This window comes from Callionymus lyra, chromosome 1, assembly GCF_982586985.1.
Source record: "Callionymus lyra chromosome 1, fCalLyr1.hap1.1, whole genome shotgun sequence".
Classification (NCBI taxonomy): Eukaryota; Metazoa; Chordata; class Actinopteri; order Syngnathiformes; family Callionymidae; genus Callionymus; species Callionymus lyra.
This window is the reverse complement of record NC_141818.1, coordinates 11,184,787-11,204,547: the sequence shown is the minus strand read 5'-3', so window position 1 is coordinate 11,204,547 and position 19,761 is coordinate 11,184,787. Positions and strand designations below refer to the sequence as shown.

Below are 19,761 nucleotides of genomic sequence, written 5' to 3'. Positions count from 1 at the left end.
TTGCTGGTTCAAACTGGATTAAACTGCTCTAAGATCTTCCATTATTCTGGACATCTGAGTTCAGGAAGGCACTTAAAAAAATGTTCTTGTTAGGATCAAAGATTTCACTTATATAATTCAATTCTGTATTTCCAAGTTTTAATTATGACAAACCCACTCAAATGTCAGAGTTGACAGGTCAAACATCAGAGGTGCTGAAGGACAGCAGGAGCGGTCAGCGGCTGAAATGCGAGCCCCGACGCTGCCTATCATGAGGGTCAGATTCCCGGCTCTTTTGTCGATGAGGTGCTGAATAATTCCAGGCTGACTTTCGCTCTTCTCACCAGGTGAAAGCAAGAAGCAAAAACAAACAACAATCTGTCCTGGAGAATCTTTCCCTGTGGGCACAGGTTACACATTTAACGGAGAAACTCACTTTTTTAGATGTATGACCTTGATTTGAATGTCTTCCTCTGTGTTCGTCTGTTTAACCCTTAACTGATTATGAACAATAGCACTTGTGGTCGTGGAGGATGCTGAAGGGGATGCAGAATAGGTAACATGGCACCTTAAGACTGTCTTTAAATTTTGATGAGGATCTACAGGGAATTCTTGTTTAGGCTCATCAGAGAGGTGGAGGATCATGTGAGGAGCAGAAGGACAGCAGCTCTCCTCCAGCGATCAGATAAAGATCAGACCAACAAGCAGCTCAGGGAAGGATGGAAGCTCGCTTCACATCTACAGCGGGAGCTCAATGTTGATCACCCTCAGTCATGCCCTGGTGCAGATGTGGCGTTCTCCTGGTTCTCTGCATTTGTCCTCTCACCTGCTTCACCAGGTCTCCTTGTCCTCCCGGCTGCTGCTGCAGTGGATTTCTAGTCCTGTGCGAGTCGCTGGGTCTCAGATCTCTCCCTCGATCCGTCCCTCTGAGCACCGCGTTGCTGTCTGTGGCGAGGAACCAGCTGTGCAACGTGGACCATCTTCTCAGGCCCTTCTCTGGCCTGCAGGAGCTCAGCCTGAGTCACAATCTTCTCGCACGCTTCCCACGTGGCCTTCCTCCCAGCCTGGAGTCGCTGCTCTTACAGGAGAATAGGATCACTTACATCACCGCAGGATCCCTGAGGAACCTCCGGAACCTCACTCGTCTGGACCTGGAGGACAACCGGATCAGCGCGGTCCAGCCTGGGGCGCTTCAGGCTCTGGAGAGGTTGAAGGTTCTAACGCTTAAAGGAAACAGACTCACCAGACTTCCCGTGAACCTCCCACCATCTCTCACCCACTTGGACGTCTCAACCAACTGCATCTCCAGCCTGGACCTGACGTCCCTCTCGTCCCTGGTCAACCTGCAGGTCCTGAAGATCAACAGCAACTGCCTTCGGTCAGTACCAGAGAACACCTTCGACAGGCTTCCACGTTTGCGCTCGGTCGACCTCACCAACAACCGCTGGGTGTGCGAGTGTGAAATCTTGTATCTGTACCGCTGGCTGCTGGACGGCCGACTGAGGATGAAGACGGACCTTGTGTGCACAGAGCCGGTCCACCTGGCTCAACATTTGCTCCTCAACCTGTCTGTGATGACCATCTGCCCCACAATCCTGAGCCCGGAATCCTTCACGGGAAACTGGACCAGACTTAGAAGCCACCAGGACGACAGAAGCGTTTCAAAGGTCAATGATAATGTTCGGGTTTTACCAGACACCTTCTCTTTACAAACCCTAACGTATGAGGATTGCATTTCTCTGGTTAGCACGCTAAGTCCTCTCCACTCAAGAACCACTTCGGAACTCAAGGAGGAGCGAAGCTGTCTGGAGAACTCCACAAGACTCCAAAGCAACATGACTCATTCTAAAGGGTTGCAGTACATCCTTCCAACCAGCAGGGAAAGTTCCTCACCAACAGCAAACCCAGGCTTGTATTCCCAGCAGGATCCTTTAATCGTCAACCTACTGGCCACTGTGTTCGTTCTGGTGCTTCTGCTGATGCTGCTGGTTTTGGTCATTTTGAAAAAACTGCTTCGGAGGCAACAGAGAGTCGCTCCGCTTGAAGGAGTGTCAGCTGGATGACATCACAGATCTGTAGGTTAACGTTAACCCAGCCAAATATGCCGTAATGCCAACCACATCCAATTTCTGCGTTTTATTTCATTTTAATGTTACTCTCCGGCAAATATTGAGCATACATCAAATGTTTATATTCATCAAATAAATCCATAAAATGAAAAACTTATAACAGCCTTCTTCGATGAACATACTGACAATTTATTAGAGTTTTGAAAAGATAAAGGGTGTAACTGTTGCGCATGAACACAAACATTCCATTCTGATGAGATTAATTGCTGACTTTCTTCTGCGTCTTCTCCGTGTCTCGTTGTTTCACTCTGTAGTCGGACAGCGCTGCTTTGATGGCGTCTTCGGCGAGCACTACACAAACAGAAATACAAACACACATGAAATGTTTGGAATGATCGAGGTGACATGATGACTATTAATTGTAATATTTACATTTCAAATATTTCATTTAGTAGTGTAATTGAAAACCATCGATCATTTCGTAAATGAAAGACCATTACTTCTGTGAGTCGACCATATTAACCAATATATAACAGCGGCTTTTAAAAAATGTGGTCCAGCGAGTATACTCACTGGAACAATGGAGCTTGACGGGAGGAAGGCTCAATTCTTTGGCTATGTCTGTGTTTTTAATCGTCAAAGCTTCATCCACCTGCAGGAAAACACAGCTTTATACATCACTGTTGTCATTTGTTGATGGTAGTCCACTCACCGTTTTCCCCTTCACCCACTCAGTTGCCAGTGAACTCGAGGCAATGGCGGATCCACATCCGAACGTTTTGAATTTTGCGTCCACGATCTTTCCGCTGCCGTCGACCTCAATCTGGGGAACCATCGGTTGTTGTTTACTACAACTGAACAAGGGGGTCACAAAGATGTTGTCCACTTGCCTGGAGTTTCATGACATCCCCACAGGCTGGAGCGCCCACCAGACCCGTCCCCACGTTTCTGGAGTTTTTGTCCAGAGATCCTACATTTCGTGGGTTTTCGTAGTGATCCACCACCTTGAAAACACAAGCGTTGTTGACACGTGCTAAACAGCCCAAATGCGTCACAAGATCGTAACAGAAGATTACATTAATCTACAGTGACTAACAACATACTTCACCTTTTTATGGTAGCAGCACAGAGCATTTAACTGCGGGCACGAAAACCTGCTGCGGAATAACAACGTCCGTAATGTCAACATCGCCATGTTGAAATTACGACACTGAACGGGAACTGACGAAAATACACGAAGGAGTAGACTTGAAATACAGGTTCCACGTCTTTATTTTTTTAAATAAATAAAATATTTAATTGTCAAATTAACACCTCGATATATATAAACTTTAAAACATAGATGTATTTATTTTAAAAAAAAAATCTGGTTAACGATTTGTATTGTACTATAGAAACATACGCGTGCTTTCTCCGAAGTCTCGCGAGACTTCGGGTTTCGCGAGCTTGTTTCCAGGCAGACCATTTTCCAACATGGCGTCGTCAAGCAGAGCAGAGCAAACGCAGTTGCAAGATATGGAGGACGAGGATGCGGAGATGGACGAGAGAGAGATGGATTCAGACAACGACGAAGGCGAAGATATGGGAGATGAAAATTCAGACGAGGACGACAACGATTCCTCCGAGGACGAGAAAGAAAATGAAGCCGAAATCCAGCGGCTGGAAGAGCAGGTCATTATACATGCTTAGTTAACTATCGTTAGCTGAGTTGCTAACGAGAATGAATGAATGCACGTCTTGAACTCAAACTCTTACGCTAAAGCAAATAATTACCTAATAATGAATATTTATAGAGTGTTTTAAGTTTCTGTGTTCGTTGTACACACGCAGAAAAGTTACCGACAACACGTTGAAGTTAGCACTACGTCACTGTCACGATTGGCTTTGTTGTTTTGGCAGATCGTGTTCAGTCGTGAAATGAGAAATGCACGAGGTCAATTGAACATTTTGCCAACTATCATATATGTAAACACAAAGTTATTGATGCATGTCAGCAATGATACGACATAAACGATATTAAAATTATTGATACCCCCCAAATAATTGATTGTTCTCTCAGGTCGAGACTCCCACTCCTAGTAATAAATAATGTATTTTATTTATTAAGCAGGTACTATTTAATAAAAAAAATGTCTTTGTGTGAACATCACTGAACTATTTCAGTGGTTTTGTTGTCTTTTGTTATGAACAGTGTTAAGTTGTGTTGTGAGTAAAACACTCACAGCCATAATTTAAACTGAAATCTATCTGTAGGTTGACTGGAAATGTTAGATTAAGCATTTGTGTAAGAAACATTAAATATGATTTTGTTTCCCCAGCTATCGATCAACGCTTTTGACTACAACTGCCATGTTGACCTGATTAAACTGTTGAAGCAAGAAGGAGAACTAACGCGTCTGCGGAAGGCAAGGCAGAAGATGAGTGAGCTGTTTCCACTCACTGAAGGTATGTTTGGTGTTTGGATATTAAATAAGTTTTATTTTGTTCGATTCAATTTCTAATGACCTGGAGTTTGTGTTGCTGTTTTATCAAAGAAATCGTGGATTATATAAAGTTCTTTAAAGATTATATATAATTTTCCAAGTCTGCTTTCATCTATTAATGTAATTCATTAATTAGAAAGCAAAGTTAAAATGACTTTTTGTCAATTATGTTTCCAACTCACTTAAAAATAACTTTTTTTTCAACCAGAATGTGTTTTATAGTTTGTTGATTTTTTTTTTTTCTAACATCATGTGTAATTCCAAACAGAGATCTGGCTTGACTGGCTGAAGGATGAGATCCGTATGACTGAGGAGGAGCCAAATCGAGAAGCTGTGTATGATCTGTTCGAGAGGGCGTTGAAAGATTATATCTGTAAGTAAAACATGGCAAGAGCTAAAATGTTGTACAAAGTTGATATGATTATCCTCTATGTGTCTGAAATTTCAGGCCCTGAAATCTGGCTGGAATATGCCCAGTATTCAATCGGTGGCATGGGGTCACCGGGGGGGATTGATAAAGTGAGGGCCATCTTTGAGAGAGCAGTGACGGCAGTGGGGCTTCACATGACCAAGGGGAACGCTGTGTGGGAGGCTTACAGAGAATTTGAGGATGCTATTCTGTCCACAGTACAGGTGAGTTCACCTGTGGCCTCCTGTGACCTTTTCATACTCCAGTCAGTGCCGTCTGTAGTCGCCCTGTTTCAACAGTTCAACGGGTGGACATGATCTTGTATAGTTGCTATATCGGTTTTTAACAAGAAACTGTCATTTTTATGTTTGCAGCCTCCCCCAGGAAAGATTCCCAGCCAAGAGGAGCAGGAGCGTCTCAGTGTCCAAATTGGCCGCATTCAAGCACTATTTCGTCGCCAGCTCGCCGTCCCCTTGATGGGTAAACCCAAACATTTATTTATTGTTTCATAACATATTGCAGGTTTTAAATGTAATTAATATAAAGCTAAGAGTATTTTCTCTTGCATTTAATATTGGTTTGAACATACAGATGCTGTTGAATAGTAAACTTTACTGAATTTCATTTAGATATGGAGAGCACTTTTGCGGAGTATGAGGAGTGGTCTGAAACTGGTGTGGCTGACACGATACTTAATCAGTACAAGAAGGCTTTGCAGCTGAAGGAAAAGTACAAACCTCTGGAACAGTCTCTGGTAATTGTTCGCTTTAGACATTCTGTCTTTTATTTATTCTTTATCATCTCATCAGACTGTTTCTGCTCTACTGCAGTTGGTTGCAGAGACTCCTAAACTGGCAGAGTACCAGAACTATCTGGATTTTGAGATGAAGGACGGCGACCCAGCTCGCATCCAGATAACCTTTGAGCGAGCCCTGGCTGAGAACTGTTTGGTACCGGACATGTGGGCCAAATATACAAAATACCTTGTGAGTATTTAGTTTCTCTCGATCGGGGACCATGATAATGATCCACAAGATCATAAGATGTTTTAACTCCTCTCTGCGTTCATCAGGACCGCCAGCTGAAAATCAAAGACCTGGTTCTGTCCACTCACGAGCGAGCCGTCAGAAACTGTCCCTGGACCATGGGTCTGTGGAAGAGCTATATTCTTGCTCTCGAGAGACATGAAGCCGAACACATGGTTGTCTCAGGTAGGAAAATGATATCTTTACAAATAATTTTCATGGTTTTATTTGTTTATTGTGTGTGAAATGATTCAATGTGGCATTTTAATAATTAAAAAAAATTTTCCCCACAGATGTGTTTGAAAAGGCCTTGAGTGCAGGTTTCATTCAAGCTGCAGATTATGTGGAGATTTGGCAGGCGTACCTCGACTACCTGAGGCGACGTGTGGATTTCAGCAAGGGTGAGTGAATTCATTCATTCATTATCTACCGCTTTATCCCTTACCGGGGTCGCGGGGAGACATAACGCCAGTCTGTCGCAGGACACACAAAGACAGGCAACCTTTGACTCACACTCTCATACTTATGGACAATTTCCCCAAGTTCTCAATCAACCTCTGTATGTTTTTGGACTGTGGGAGGAAACCGGAGTACCCGAATAAACCCATGTTGCATAATTATGTGAAATAATGTTTTCATGTTCCTGAATTGATGGTATATCCATCAATCCTTTACCGAGCATCTTTTATATGTGGTTTAGAGATTTTTTTATGAGTACATTTTCAGGTCTATTTAAGGTGTTATAACGGTGTGTGAATTTGGGTCCCTGTAATTTTCATGTGATTGAAAAAAGGTTGACAAGCCAGTGCTGCGATGACGGCTGTCATTACTATCATTTTAAGTGAAAATGTTTCTTGACTCGTTCCAGAGTCGAGCCAAGAGTTGGAGGAACTGAGAGCAGCTTTCGCTCGATCCCTGGACTACATGAAACAAGATGTGGAAGAGCGTGAGTGTCACAGAGTCTCCGTCTTTCCTCTGCTCGTCTAAAATTGACCCTGAATGTTTTGTCGTCGTCAGGCTTTGGTGAAAGTGGAGATTCGTCTTGTGTCATAATGCAGATCTGGGCGAAGATAGAGGTGAGAGCAGTTACCATGACAACGATGGACAGAACATTGCACGGTTAAGCTCGTCCTTGTGCCTTAAACTGTGTTTCTGAACAGGCGCTTCACTGCAAGAACATCCAGAAAGCCCGGGAGCTGTGGGACAGCATCATGACGAAGGGGAATGCTAAGTTCGCCAACATGTGGCTGGAATACTACAACCTGGAAAGGTGGGGAAATCTCTATAAGAGCCATCTTGATTATTTATCTGTCAGACTTCATCTTGTGACTTCATCCTCAGGTCTTATGGAGACACACTTCACTGTCGCAAAGCTCTTCACCGGGCCGTCCAGTGCACGTCGGACTATCCCGAGCACGTGTGTGAAGTCCTGCTCACCTTTGAGAGAGTGGAAGGTGAGTCACAGCAGTTTCATTTCCGTGTCGGTCGACTTTCACGTTTTACTCTCTTTTCCTTCAGGCTCGATGGAGGACTGGGATGTGGCGGTGCAGAAGACCGAGACTAAGCTGACCAGGGTCAATGAACAGCGAGTCAGAGTGAGTCGTCGGAAGGACCCGTGGATGACATGTTAGGTTCACTGACCTGCCTGTGATCTCGTCTCAGATTGCAGAAAAAGAAGCCAACCACGCTCACCAGGAGGAGGAGAAGGCGGGGCATCAGAGGAAGGTGAAGGCCGACAAGAAGGCTCAGAAGAAGTCTCAGAAGGTGTTCAAGGGTGCAGAGAAGAGGAAAGCTGAGCCACAAGAAGGATATGAGGACGAATGGAGCGGAAACTCTGGTGAGAGTTAAAAAAAATAAATCTATGTTTTACAAGCGCATCATGAATTCTACACACCTATATTGCTTATATTAATGTAGTAAAATATAGACACTCTTTAATATCATGGTTTTCTTCCCCCAAAAACTGTAAAGATGTTCAACTGCAATGTATCAATTTAATTATTTAAAGGAGGTCAATTCATATTTAGTTTTTTATCATAGTTATTTTATTAGGTCTTATTTCAGTTAATAGATCAAATAAATAATTTGTTTTGCAAATATAAAATTGTAAGTAATTTATATTTGTGTTGCAATTGAACTTATGGCCACTAGATGGCAGCAGTCATTACATCCTCTGCAGCTAAAGAAACTATGAAATCCCAGCAATGACTGAGAACAAGAGGATACAGCTTTTATACCTGATGTTTGGACAGATATAAATATATTTTTTGAATCAAATGAAAGCAGTTATGACTTCATCAAGAGTCATGTTGTCTGTAAATTATGCAACACCAGAGTCAAGTACTAGACAATACTACAAATCTATCCTTGTTACTACAGTATCACAATATACCTTTTGTTGCCTCTGTATTGTGATAGTACAGATTCTTGACGACACACACTAAACGATTTCATTCACTTACATGCTTTTCTTCTCTCACAAGCGTCGAAAAGAAAGCGGGCGAATGATCAAACCGAGGATTCGATGGAGACGGAGACGGGACATTCTGGCAAGAAGCCTCCTCCAGGATATAAACCCGCTCCTCCCGGGATGAAGAAGGACCAGCAGGCTGAGGTCCATCAGCAGAGCGATGAGAAGATGGAGCTTCGAAACGACGACAGCAGCGTGTTCATCAGTAACCTGGCGTACACGCTGGAGGAGCCGGAAGCCAAACTCCGAACTCTCTTCGAGATCTGTGGTCCCATCAAACAGGTCCGGCCCATCTTCAGCAACAAAGGAGGATTCAAAGGCTACTGCTACGTCCAGTTTGAAGCCTCCGTGTCTGTCGCCCAAGCCCTGACCCTGGACAGGAGAGAGGTGGAGGGGAGGCCCATGTTTGTCTCTCCCTGCGTCGACAAGAACAAAAATCCAGACTTCAAGGTGAGAGAATCTTCCCAGTAGTCGTATTGTTTGAAGACATTTGACCTGAATGTTTGCGCTGCAGGTGTTCAAGTACAACACGTCCATTGAGAAACAAAAGATCTTCATTTCCGGGCTGCCGTTCTCCTGCACCAAAGAGCAACTGGAGGAGATAAGCAAAGCTCACGGCACCGTCAAAGAAGTGCGTCTGGTCACGTATCGCTCCGGGAAGCCCAAGGTGAGGTTTCAAAAATATTGAAACATTTCATTTTTTATACAAATGTTAGTTTTTTAATAATTGAATTAAATTCTTTCTATATTGAAATGTTTACTTTTATTGTTTTAAAAAAATGACATGTAGATAATTGAACATTTTCAAAATTAATAAAATGTTTTTTTACATATATTCTTTAACTTAGATATTTTAATTCCAATAATTGAAAAAACAACAATTAAAAAGTCATTTTATTCAATATGTTGTAAGTTTTGGCACTATTGTACAAAAAAAATTAAATTAAAAGTTTCAAACATTTAAAATGTTAAATAAAACCATTCATTACTCTGATGGCACTGATCTACTTCCATACCTGTACCACAGAAACGGCATTTATTATTTAATCTCTCTATGTTTTGGGACTGTGGGAGGTAAACAAAGTTAAAAACTCTACATTGAAAAGGCACAACTCTAGATTTTCAAATTGGAATTGAACCCATGACCTTCATGCTGTAACCAGCCTCCTTTCATACTTTTCCATTCATGTTCCTCTTGATTATACTTTTGTGGAAAGCATGATGGTTAATGAAGTGATTAACCCTTGTGTAGCTTCAGGGTCAAGGTGACCCAGTGGCCCAAAAACAAATGTGTTTGAGGTATCACTTGTGTAAGTTCCAGGCGGGGACCCAGAGACACAAGGGTTTATTACCATAGATGGTGTTTAATGATGCGTGACTCGCCCGTAGGGTCTGGCGTACGTGGAGTTTGAGAGTGAGGTCCAGGCGTCTCAGGCGGTCCTGAAGATGGACGGCACGGAGGTAGAAGGCAACACGATCTCAGTGGCGATCAGCAACCCTCCCCGCAGGAACGCCGAGAAGCCCCCTTTCAACAGACCCACGAGCGAGACTCTGTCCCGCCAAACATACGGATCGTAAGTGTCTTGAAGCTGCTTCTATGTTTTCATGCAACACTGCTCACGTGTGTCGTCCTGCAGGAGAGGCCGGGGCCGGACCCAGCTGTCGCTGCTGCCTCGAGCGCTCAATCGACAAGCTGAGCCCCCCAGGAAAGTGGCAAACGGGACATCAGCTGAGCAACCGTCATCATCGTCAGCCTCTAAACCCATGTCCAACTCAGACTTTGCCAAAATGCTCTTGAGCAAGTGATGGGGGAAAAACAGCGAGGATCATGGTCCGACTGGAAATCATCAAAAGCAATGTTGTGACTCTCTGTAGTAGAATTCCTGATCTCATCGTCCACCCTGTGAGGTTGCCTTAAAGTCCAGCTCCTGCCCCCCCGACACCTTCACACCATGTTTGAAACAGTCAGACTATTTTTCTGTTAATCGGCTGCAGCCTGTTTTACATAAGACGTGTGTAAATACAACATCTACTGTTCTGTTTAGTGTCAAATTATTTTTTTAATATTCAGCTGCAGTGTTTGTTTTAACTTAAGGAGGCGTGGTGTTCATGTACAAAACTGTGATGTTGGTGTGTAATCATGATCGTTTCCCTTTCGCTCTTTCTTGCTTGACTTTTGATATGTAACTTTGGTTTATTATGAAAAGATATAAAAGCCTTTTTATGATGATTCTTAAGCACACGCTGGTCCTTTCAATGTGAATTAGAACTGAATACACTTTTCTCTGCGTCATATATTGCAAATTAAAGATTTAAGGGATTAGGAAATGAAAGATGTATTCATAAGAATAGATTAAATTATGAAGCCTCATCTATTCTGGATTATAGTACCTTGTGTAGTTTTGATTTCCAGTCACAAATTGGTTTGTTTAAAAACGTTTGTCAAATTATACATATTGATATACTTGGTATTTCTTTGTGTGTTGGAGAATAATTTGTAGAATAATCTGTATGTTTTGATAACCTTGTAAAAAAATTGAATCCATTATCTGACACAGATATGGATCTTATATCAAACATGTCTACCTTTGTAAACCCTGAGCTTCTATCAGATGTAACTGCTATGTATGATAAGTTATGGTGGAATCGAGGAGCTCCCATCACCCTGTTGTCGCTCCAAATATTCGTCCTTTATTTTTGTAAAAATTTAAACTGATCCAGATTTGACAGCAAAAGGGCAACAAAACATTAGGCAGGTGGTCATAATGTTATGGCCAATGGTTTTAAACGGAATAAATATTAACCCTCTAAGCTGCTGCTACTTTGAAATCTATGCACTTGTAGAGCGTTTGCTGGGTGAGTGTCGATGTGAACTTTATTTTGAAACTCTTCACTGATTTATTGGTGATTAAACTTGTCAATGTTTCATATGCAACTACACAAGGTCATTTAGCGATTGATTCTAAAGAGAATGACGTCTACAATATGTTTCTTAGGGGTTTAGAATGGTGACTAGAAGTAAATAGAAACAACTCTAGATTTAAAAATAACCTTTCTTTTTCCAGTCTGATCAAAGCTAAAATGTTCCTCACCAATGTTGCCTCCTTGTAAATACATTGTCAAGAAGATACTGTGTTTTTATTGGTTACAGTTGTAGAGAAATGTACTTCTGTTTTTGAATGAAATAAATACAAATTGCCGTTTTTTTTATATGAATTGTGTTTGTATTTGCTCAGTAAAATGCAGAATATTTCGGTCCATAATTGGCACGTAAAATAAAACTTTATTTGTCAATAAATAATTAGATAAAATGCCCGTCAGTGTTTTAAGACATCAGTCCCTTCAATTATGTGACACTGAAGATAGAATAGCAGCAAACGCGACCTCCTCTTTGGGCGGCACTTCAGTTGTGAGCCGGGATGGTCTGTTGGCAGTCCGGACAGGCCCGGTCTGACCCGGGCAGCCCGACGGCGTGCTCAGTGGTCGAGATCAACAACGTGTCCAGTGTGTTCTCCGTGCACTTGGCGATGAAGCGGATGAACGGCCGCACGTCGCCCTCGTTGGCCGTGTCCAGAGCGGTGTAGTACTCCGACCTCTGCTCCTTACGGATGGTGATGGGGGGGTATCTGGCCTGCATGAGGACCAGGTTCATCAACAGTCGGGAAGTCCTTCCGTTGCCGTCCACGAACGGGTGCACGTAGACCAGCTTGTAGTGAGCCAGAGCCGCGTACTCCACCGGGTGGAGCTGCAGGGCGTCGTCCGAGTTCAGCCACTGGACCAGCTCCTGCATGTGTCTCTGCAGGTCCTGAGGGTGAGGCGGGATGTGCTGGCCCACGAAGACCTGATTGCTGCGCAGCCTCCCGCCCTCCACCGGGTCAACGTGACCCAGGACGCGACGGTGGATCTCCAGGATGTCACCGACGGACATCTCCCCGGTTCTGGCCAGCAGGGTGGTGTTGATGTACTTCATGGCCGAGTCCACGCCGATGGCCTCGTTCTGCTCCTGAAGACTCTTCCCCGAGACGGCGTAGCGCGTCTCGATGATGTGCCGGATCTCGGACAGCGTGAGCGTGCTCCCCTCGATGGCCACCGTGTGGTAGATGTGGTGGTAGTACGTCTCCTCCATCACTCTCCGGAGCACCGAGTTGCCTTTAGGGATGGACATGAGCCGCCGCACTTTACTGTCGATGATGCCGAAGTGCCGCTGGTCGATCTCCTCCACCAGAGGCAGGGTTCTGTCTCTGCTGACCAGCGCTCGCTCGTGACACGGCGAGATGGCCAGAGCTTTGGTGTAGAGGTGGTCGGCCTGCACCACGTCCTTCTCCTCCTCCAGGATGGTCCCCAGTTCCGTCAGGGCGTCCACATACTCCGGGTTCATGCTGAGAGCGTGCACCAGCAGCTTGTGGGCTTTTTCTCTCTTCCCGGACCTCTTCATCTCGAGAGCTTGAATCAGCGCCGCACGAGCCTCCAGCACCATCTCTGCAACAACACGACCATGACAGTCATTTATGTGAAAAGGTTTGGGCCAAAACATTGTTGATCCCTTAATAGATAATAATAATAATAGAAAATAAACTTTTCTTAAATGTTATCAAACACATATTTCAAGTCCAGTTGAATTCAAGGTTTTAAGACTTTAATACGGTTTAAAAATTTAATTTAAGACTAATCAACCCCACAATTAAAACTCACCACATTAATAACATACGGTTTAGGGACAATTTCACCTAAATGTTTATGTTTTTAAACATAAAATAAATACAATATTCCTTCACAAAAATACATAGTGCCTTGTACAGGGTTCAGCCGTGAAGAAAAAGGCTTAACTGCATGTTCATCTTCAATTATTTATCTTTATTATACATATATTTTTGTATTATAATAGACTATCTGTAAACATTTTTTTACATATTAATAAGCAAATGCTATAAAATATTTTCAGGATTTGACACAAACAAATTACTTATGTGTTCCATTTTTAAGACTTTTGTAAATATGATTTAAGACATTTTAACGGCAATAAAACGTATTTTTCTTTTAGATTTATTCATTTAATTTCGTTTAAGATTTTAAGGATTATCATGAACCCTGTTTTTGTTATTTTTTGACGTTGTAGAGGGTTGAGCACAGATTGTGTCTTCACATCCTGTAAATATAATATGTGCGACCCAGGGGCCACAAGCTGCCATTTGACTGAACTTATGTGGCCCTTGAGGTATGATAGTGTAGAAATTTCTCTAATAGCTCACTAACATTTATTTGTATTAACAATTTCAACATGTAAGAACCCCATAGCATGTTTTTCTTTAGTTTTTTTTACATTATATATTAGTATATATTTGTTCTCGTAATTGTATATATTTTCCTTGAAATAAATTGAAGAAATGTTCATTAAAAATATGCATCATCTATTGTTTAAAACCTTTGTCATGGCATATTTTTTAGATGTATTTTGCCCTTTTTCTTTTTGGTTGACGACCCCTATATTGTAAGGTAAGGTAAAACTTTATTGATGCCTCAGGAGTGACAGCAGTGACAGTATATAATGTGGCCCCTGAGGGAGATGATATGCCTGACCCTGATGTATATGATGAATCTAAAGGTGCGACAGGTGAGTCACAGGTGTGTCACCTTTGCTGGGTTTGCTCTTCTGGGGCAGCAGGTCAAGGGCGGTGAACGGGACCGTGAGGCTGGTGGACTGGACGCTCGCGGGCTGACGGTAGCTGCTCCACAGCTGGCAGCGCAGCTGAGCGAAGCCCCTCAAGGCGCTGCGACACTGGTCCTCCACACCCACCAGAGGGATCCACAGAGCCAGCAGGGAGCCCAGGAGGAGGCACAGCAGCGGGCCCCATCCTCCCAGCAGCCGCCCGCTGGTGAACCACAGCATCAGAGCAGTCATGACGACTTGGATCTTCCATAGCCCGGGTAACGGTCCGCCATCAAACCACAGCCAAGCCGGAGAGAAAAGCGAGAGTCGCGGGAGAAAAAAAAAAGTCTCTCTCGGATATAAAGTCAGAAAATACGCGAGTTTGTAGACTCGGTAAAAATGCCGGTTGATTATCCAACAGCTGACATTTGCGACTGTGTGTACAAACTGGGTCCAAAACTTCCTTGGTGTTGACTTTTGAACATTCTGTGCAGTGATTGGCTGGAGCTTGTAAGAAAAGCGACGCCGATTGGCCGAAGGCGCAGCAAAGCGCGAAGCATATCGTAGTGTATTATGATTGGTTTAAAGGACACCACGTGCCTGATCCCCCTACGCTTTGCCTACCAGGCGGCTGACTCACGATTATACAAAGTTAAAAAATGATTATTTAAACTTGATTTATACACACACACACACACACACACACACACACACACACACACACACACACACACACACACACACACACACACACACACACACACACACACACACACACACACACACACACACACACACACACACACACACACACACACACATATATATTTGTGTAACATAAACAAGAATTTAAAAAAAGGTATGAATATATAATGTTAAAATAGGACCCCTTCCCTATACACACACTTTTGTACTTTTACAGTGTCTGAAGTTACTACTTCTACTACTATTACTACTACTGTTTATTTTTTTTATTATTATGTTTATTTTATGACTTCATTTTACCAATATTTCATTTATTATTGTGTTAATTGTATTTTAATATTATTTGATTTAATATTGTGTTTATTTTATCCACCGTTTATTTATTTTTGGTTTTATTAATTGTATTTTATCGTGTGAGGGATGTGACGCGTGAGAGATTAAGTTCACTTGATCTGGACACGTGACATGTGATCTGGATCTGGTTCCATGATGAATGGAGGTGAAGAATGCTTCACAGTAATAACCTGAAATCAACAGGACAAGAGTGTCAGCATTCCTTGTAGGCTTATCTCAAGCATTCTCTCTGGTGTTTTTTTTGGTATATTGTTGTGTTTTTTTAATGCATTAAGATGTTTCAAATTAATTGAATGATTTTTATAAAACAGAAACAAAGAAAAAAACTAAATTATAATAAATCTTTTGAATAAAAAAAGGTAAAAATATCAATATGCAAATAAATACTTTTTATTGTGCATTTTTACTATTTTCATTCTTTCCATTTAGATATATGGTAAGGGTGTGAGAAAATATCAATATATATTATATATCACAATATTCTTTTTCACGATACTGTAGAATCGATATTTAACCCCAAAGTATCCATTATCATTATTTCTTTTCCAAAAATGTTATTTTTAAAATTGTAATTTTTTGCCCTTTGTTTTATTAAAAAAAATAAAAGTGAGCTTATGGTTTGTATAAAAATTAAGTGTTTGTAAAATTAAACAATATTTTTAATTTTTATAAATAACATGTTAATAGTCACACTTTGTTAATTTTTGTGTTGCGATTAAACTTCTTGCCACTAGATGGCAGCAGTCATAATGTCCTCCGAAGCTAAAAGAACAATAAAATCCTGCATAATCTGAGGACGGGAGGATACAGTTGACTCCAGCAGCTTCGGGCATATTTTGATTACAAAACAAATGAAAGCAAATGTATCCTTGTATTGCAATATATCGTATCGTTGCACCTGCGATATGTATCGTATCAACAGATTCTTGTCAATAGAGGTATTATGTTTCCGGTCAACACACAGCAGAAGAACAACTCTCAACAAGCAAACAAAGTACAAAGAACAAAGTGAACACAAATCATTCAGAATAGTATGAATATAGACTAATTTACCCATCACCCACTAGATAACATTATACATAATAAAATGTATGAATCAAAATGGATCCCAAATTGTCTGAAAACAGATCACAGCGCAAACAGAGGAAAACAGAGAAGAAAGTAAGAATCTAGATTGCAACCTCCATAATATCCTGAAGAGGGCAGCATTTCACCGTCTTACGCACGACCCTGCACCACAACTTGATGAAAAGAACCTTTGTGATGTCAGTCGAAAATTAAATTATCATACTTGACTGTCATACTTATGTAAAAGAAAAATGGCAATAAAAGTAGAAATATTCATGATAAAAATACATGTATTGGAAAAAAAGAATAAATATAAATAGAAACAGGTTTAAATTGAAGCACATATCCACTTTTATTAGAGTTTATTTTTCCTAGTTATTCCATAACCCAGGCGATATATAAGCTCTGATGGATTTAACACTCAAAACTCCTGAGGATGTCCTGAGGCTGAAAGAAGCACCTTCTGGCTCAGCTCGGTCCAGATGGACTTGTCATATCTCAAGCTGTAAGTCGTTGACGTTCACACACTTGTATAACTAAACGCTATGTTTCAATTCTGGGAAAACTTGCTTTTCAGTTTCTCCACATTGTTGCACGGTTGTATAACCTCAGCCTCAGTTGCTGACGTCATCGACTGTAGCAGAGATAGGTATCTTCTTCTTCTTCTGCGCATAAAAGCGGAAATAAATCAGGGTGGACATGATTTATTGCTCTGGCGGACAATTAAGTGCTCTCAGGGGTCTGGTGCACTTTTATCTCTTGTTAGAAATGATCTGGCGTGTTTATTAGGAGCGCCTGAGGTGCTTCTTTATTTGTGGGTATAATCATTTTACAGCCCTAATAAAACATGACTTTCTCTCTACTTTCCACGGTTCTTTATCCATTCATCAAATAAAAGGGGCGAGGAGGCTGTAGTCTGTCATTTAAACCAGGGGTGGATCAGAGGTTTTCAAGGAGTCACAGTCGACATTTTTTCATATATAAATATAAGCTAGTTTTATTTGAATCCTTAGTGAAAAGACGGAAGACAAGAGGCTACTTTCATCAGCTGAAACACATGATTTTAATTTTAAACACAATACAAATCCCTACTTCTTTCATAAAACACAGGGATGTCTCGTTTAGACAATTGTATTTATTTTGGAGTCTAAACAAGAAGGAGATGTCAGGGCTGCAGTTAATACAAAACTCTGCAGTGAGAAGTATGACCGCCCTAGTAGAAGAACTCACATTTCTCCGATCCTTAAAACTCTTCACTGGCTGCCAGTTTCTTTCAGGATCAACTTTAAAATTCTGGTTCTTACTTTCAGATCTATTCATGGTCAGGCTCCTCCTTACATCAGTGATCTGATCCAGGCTTACACCCCAGCTCGGGCTCTGAGGTCTGTGGATCAGAATCTACTGATGGTTCCTGTTCAGGACCAGTGGAGAGAAATCCTTCCAGACTGTTGCTCCTAAGCTTTGGAACGATCTTCCTCTCCCTCTGTGTTTGATGATCTACTGACTCTTTCAAGAAACATCTTAAGACATTTTTATTTGTGCAGGATTTTCCCCGATCTTTGTCTTATGTGTCTTGGTCTTTTAAAGTATATATTTTAACTGTGTATTTTTTTCGATTGTTAAAGTGCCTTGTGACCCTCTTCTAGAAAGCCGCTTTACAAATGACTATAATAATAATATTAAAAACAACAACAACATACATTCAAAACTACCACTTCTTTCCCAGGAAAAATGGTGTGGTCTAACTCATAGTAAATATAGTTGTACATTTAACACTTATATATATATATCAGTGGCAAATCTCTGCACAGAAATCTAAATATTATCTATAGACATTAAAATGAGGAAATACTCTCTGATAAAAAGTTAATATCATGTAGTTTAACATTTTTAATCTCACCTTAAAAGGCAAATTTATGTTGATTTAAGTGTGTCTTAAATTGATCTTTGACCTCTATTGTACTCATCAGTATGTGTCAGTTTGCACAAAACTTTATTTTAGTTTTATCTCAGGGTCAAGGTGACTCTAGGCACGGAAACAACCTCAGCCACTGCATATGTATTTCTGGTAGCCAGAGAGGTGGTTAAACTTGACCCAGATACAACACAAGGGATACCACAAACACATTTGTTTTCGGGGCCACGGGTCACATTGACCCTGTGATAACACAAGAGATTCTTGGCTTCAGCATATTGAATAACAAGACCTGGTGTCTCTTGACTCCTATAGGACACAATGTTTCTCTTACAGATCTGCAGCGTCGACCTGGATCTAACATGTGAAACTAAAGTTTCCTCATCAGGGTCAAGTTTTTTGAATCTCTTGACTTCGTAGCTTCATTTTCGTGACACGTTCTGGCCTTGAGTCAGTAGACACTGAGGAGCTTTGATTTCTGACTCCTCAGACTAATCTGCACTTTAGAACAATATTTCGGGATGTCGAGGGAATCTTCATATTTCATTCATGAGGCTTTGATGAAGTTAATTAGCTCGAAGCTTAACAATGTTTCATGTGAAGTCGACTTAATTACAACCATTCTTCAAAGCAGGAACTCTTTCATGTGTTTTTTTTTTCCTCCTTTTCCTGCTGGCTTCTTCCCCTGAAACAGCAGCGAGCAGCAAATTAATGAAGATCATTTCCACCCTTAAACGGATGATTAACAGAATAAAGTGGGTGTTAAACTCGGGCCAGCGACGGAATCACGCAATGGTGTTTGGAGACTCTCCAATTTCTCGCTCCGCGCTGACATCTTGGCCACTTGTCCGTGTCATCCGATGCGATGATCAAGTTAAGATCGGCCTTTAATGCGGAAGCAAGAGCAAACTCGGCGGAATGAGCAGCTGATGCTGAGAGCTGATGGCAGGAACCAACATCCCTCAGGTCAGATTGTGGGATGATTCCTGGCCCAGCTGGCATACGTTCTTCGGGCCATTCTGTTCCGCTCAAAGCCTCTCGGCGCTCGGAACTTACTCCAGACCTCTAACTTCAATCTGAGTCGGAATGTGATCCGGTCTCTGCTCGATGCTTGCACGATGGACGATCCTCCACCAACGTGATCCTCACACCAGCTCCTCACTCGAACCTGTCGCCGGCGGTTAAATCAACTCTCAGGCACGGCAACTCGGCTTCGAGAGGTAGAAAATCGTTCTGCCCATCTGGAAAAACATCCACCTGACAGGGCAGCGGAATAATCCCTGCTTCACCTGCTGTCTCGGGTCCCTGTGGAGCCAGAGAACTTGTTAGACCCGTGTTGAGAGAGGGACCAGGACTTCTGCTGGTTTTCCCCCCTGAGAGCGGATGTGGACGGAAACAGAGAAGAGGAGTGATAACAAGGACCTGCTTTGGGAGCAACACGTGTTCATGACTGTCACCAAGTCAGGGTTGCAGTATGTTTTTTTTGTATCGACCTGGTCTTGAACCCTGCTTATGTTTGCAAACTAATAAAAGAACATTTTGAACACAATTCACCATGATAGCAAGTGTTGTATCGCTGTTATATTGTCTACCATCATCTGTCTCGTAAAGGTCTTTACGTCATATTTTCTGCCATT

General features: G+C 41.9%; 3 protein-coding genes across 3 annotated transcripts; 1 reads left to right on the top strand and 2 right to left on the bottom strand.

The window, feature by feature from the left end:
* Positions 1 to 2,100: 2,100 nt before the first annotated feature.
* On the bottom strand, positions 2,101 to 3,263 carry iscua (iron-sulfur cluster assembly enzyme a). The gene is made up of 5 exons (XM_087793031.1): positions 3,157 to 3,263; positions 2,939 to 3,052; positions 2,761 to 2,871; positions 2,622 to 2,700; positions 2,101 to 2,399 (listed from the first exon to the last, which is right to left on the bottom strand). Exons 1-5 carry the CDS (start codon positions 3,241 to 3,243, stop codon positions 2,308 to 2,310), a joined length of 483 nt encoding a protein of 160 aa, XP_087649157.1. The 5' UTR covers positions 3,244 to 3,263; the 3' UTR covers positions 2,101 to 2,307.
* Positions 3,264 to 3,476: 213 nt separating this feature from the next.
* On the top strand, positions 3,477 to 11,464 carry sart3 (spliceosome associated factor 3, U4/U6 recycling protein). The gene is made up of 19 exons (XM_087793009.1): positions 3,477 to 3,719; positions 4,367 to 4,493; positions 4,800 to 4,904; positions 4,980 to 5,164; positions 5,315 to 5,420; positions 5,570 to 5,694; positions 5,771 to 5,926; positions 6,013 to 6,151; positions 6,259 to 6,366; positions 6,834 to 6,911; positions 6,983 to 7,041; positions 7,126 to 7,235; positions 7,307 to 7,419; positions 7,484 to 7,560; positions 7,628 to 7,802; positions 8,449 to 8,885; positions 8,950 to 9,102; positions 9,825 to 10,009; positions 10,073 to 11,464. Exons 1-19 carry the CDS (start codon positions 3,522 to 3,524, stop codon positions 10,239 to 10,241), a joined length of 2,805 nt encoding a protein of 934 aa, XP_087649135.1. The 5' UTR covers positions 3,477 to 3,521; the 3' UTR covers positions 10,242 to 11,464.
* Positions 11,465 to 11,752: 288 nt separating this feature from the next.
* ficd (FIC domain protein adenylyltransferase) lies at positions 11,753 to 14,527 on the bottom strand. The gene is made up of 2 exons (XM_087793021.1): positions 14,067 to 14,527; positions 11,753 to 12,914 (listed from the first exon to the last, which is right to left on the bottom strand). Exons 1-2 carry the CDS (start codon positions 14,332 to 14,334, stop codon positions 11,839 to 11,841), a joined length of 1,344 nt encoding a protein of 447 aa, XP_087649147.1. The 5' UTR covers positions 14,335 to 14,527; the 3' UTR covers positions 11,753 to 11,838.
* Between the last annotated feature and the right edge of the window lie 5,234 nt (positions 14,528 to 19,761).

Excerpts from the sequence above, each read along its gene's own strand:
- iscua (XM_087793031.1), bottom strand. The coding sequence starts at position 3,243 with ATGGCGATGTTGACATTACGGACGTTGTTATTCCGCAGCAGGTTTTCG. Across the intron at positions 3,053-3,156 it reads TGTGCTGCTACCATAAAAAG|GTGGTGGATCACTACGAAAA; the intron begins GTGAAGTATGTT and ends TGTGTTTTCAAG. Across the intron at positions 2,400-2,621 it reads CGTCAAGCTCCATTGTTCCA|TGCTCGCCGAAGACGCCATC; the intron begins GTGAGTATACTC and ends CTGTTTGTGTAG.
- sart3 (XM_087793009.1), top strand. The coding sequence starts at position 3,522 with ATGGCGTCGTCAAGCAGAGCAGAGCAAACGCAGTTGCAAGATATGGAG. Across the intron at positions 6,152-6,258 it reads CGAACACATGGTTGTCTCAG|ATGTGTTTGAAAAGGCCTTG; the intron begins GTAGGAAAATGA and ends TTTTCCCCACAG. Across the intron at positions 10,010-10,072 it reads TCCCGCCAAACATACGGATC|GAGAGGCCGGGGCCGGACCC; the intron begins GTAAGTGTCTTG and ends GTCGTCCTGCAG.
- ficd (XM_087793021.1), bottom strand. The coding sequence starts at position 14,334 with ATGACTGCTCTGATGCTGTGGTTCACCAGCGGGCGGCTGCTGGGAGGA. Across the intron at positions 12,915-14,066 it reads GAAGAGCAAACCCAGCAAAG|AGATGGTGCTGGAGGCTCGT; the intron begins GTGACACACCTG and ends GTGTTGTTGCAG.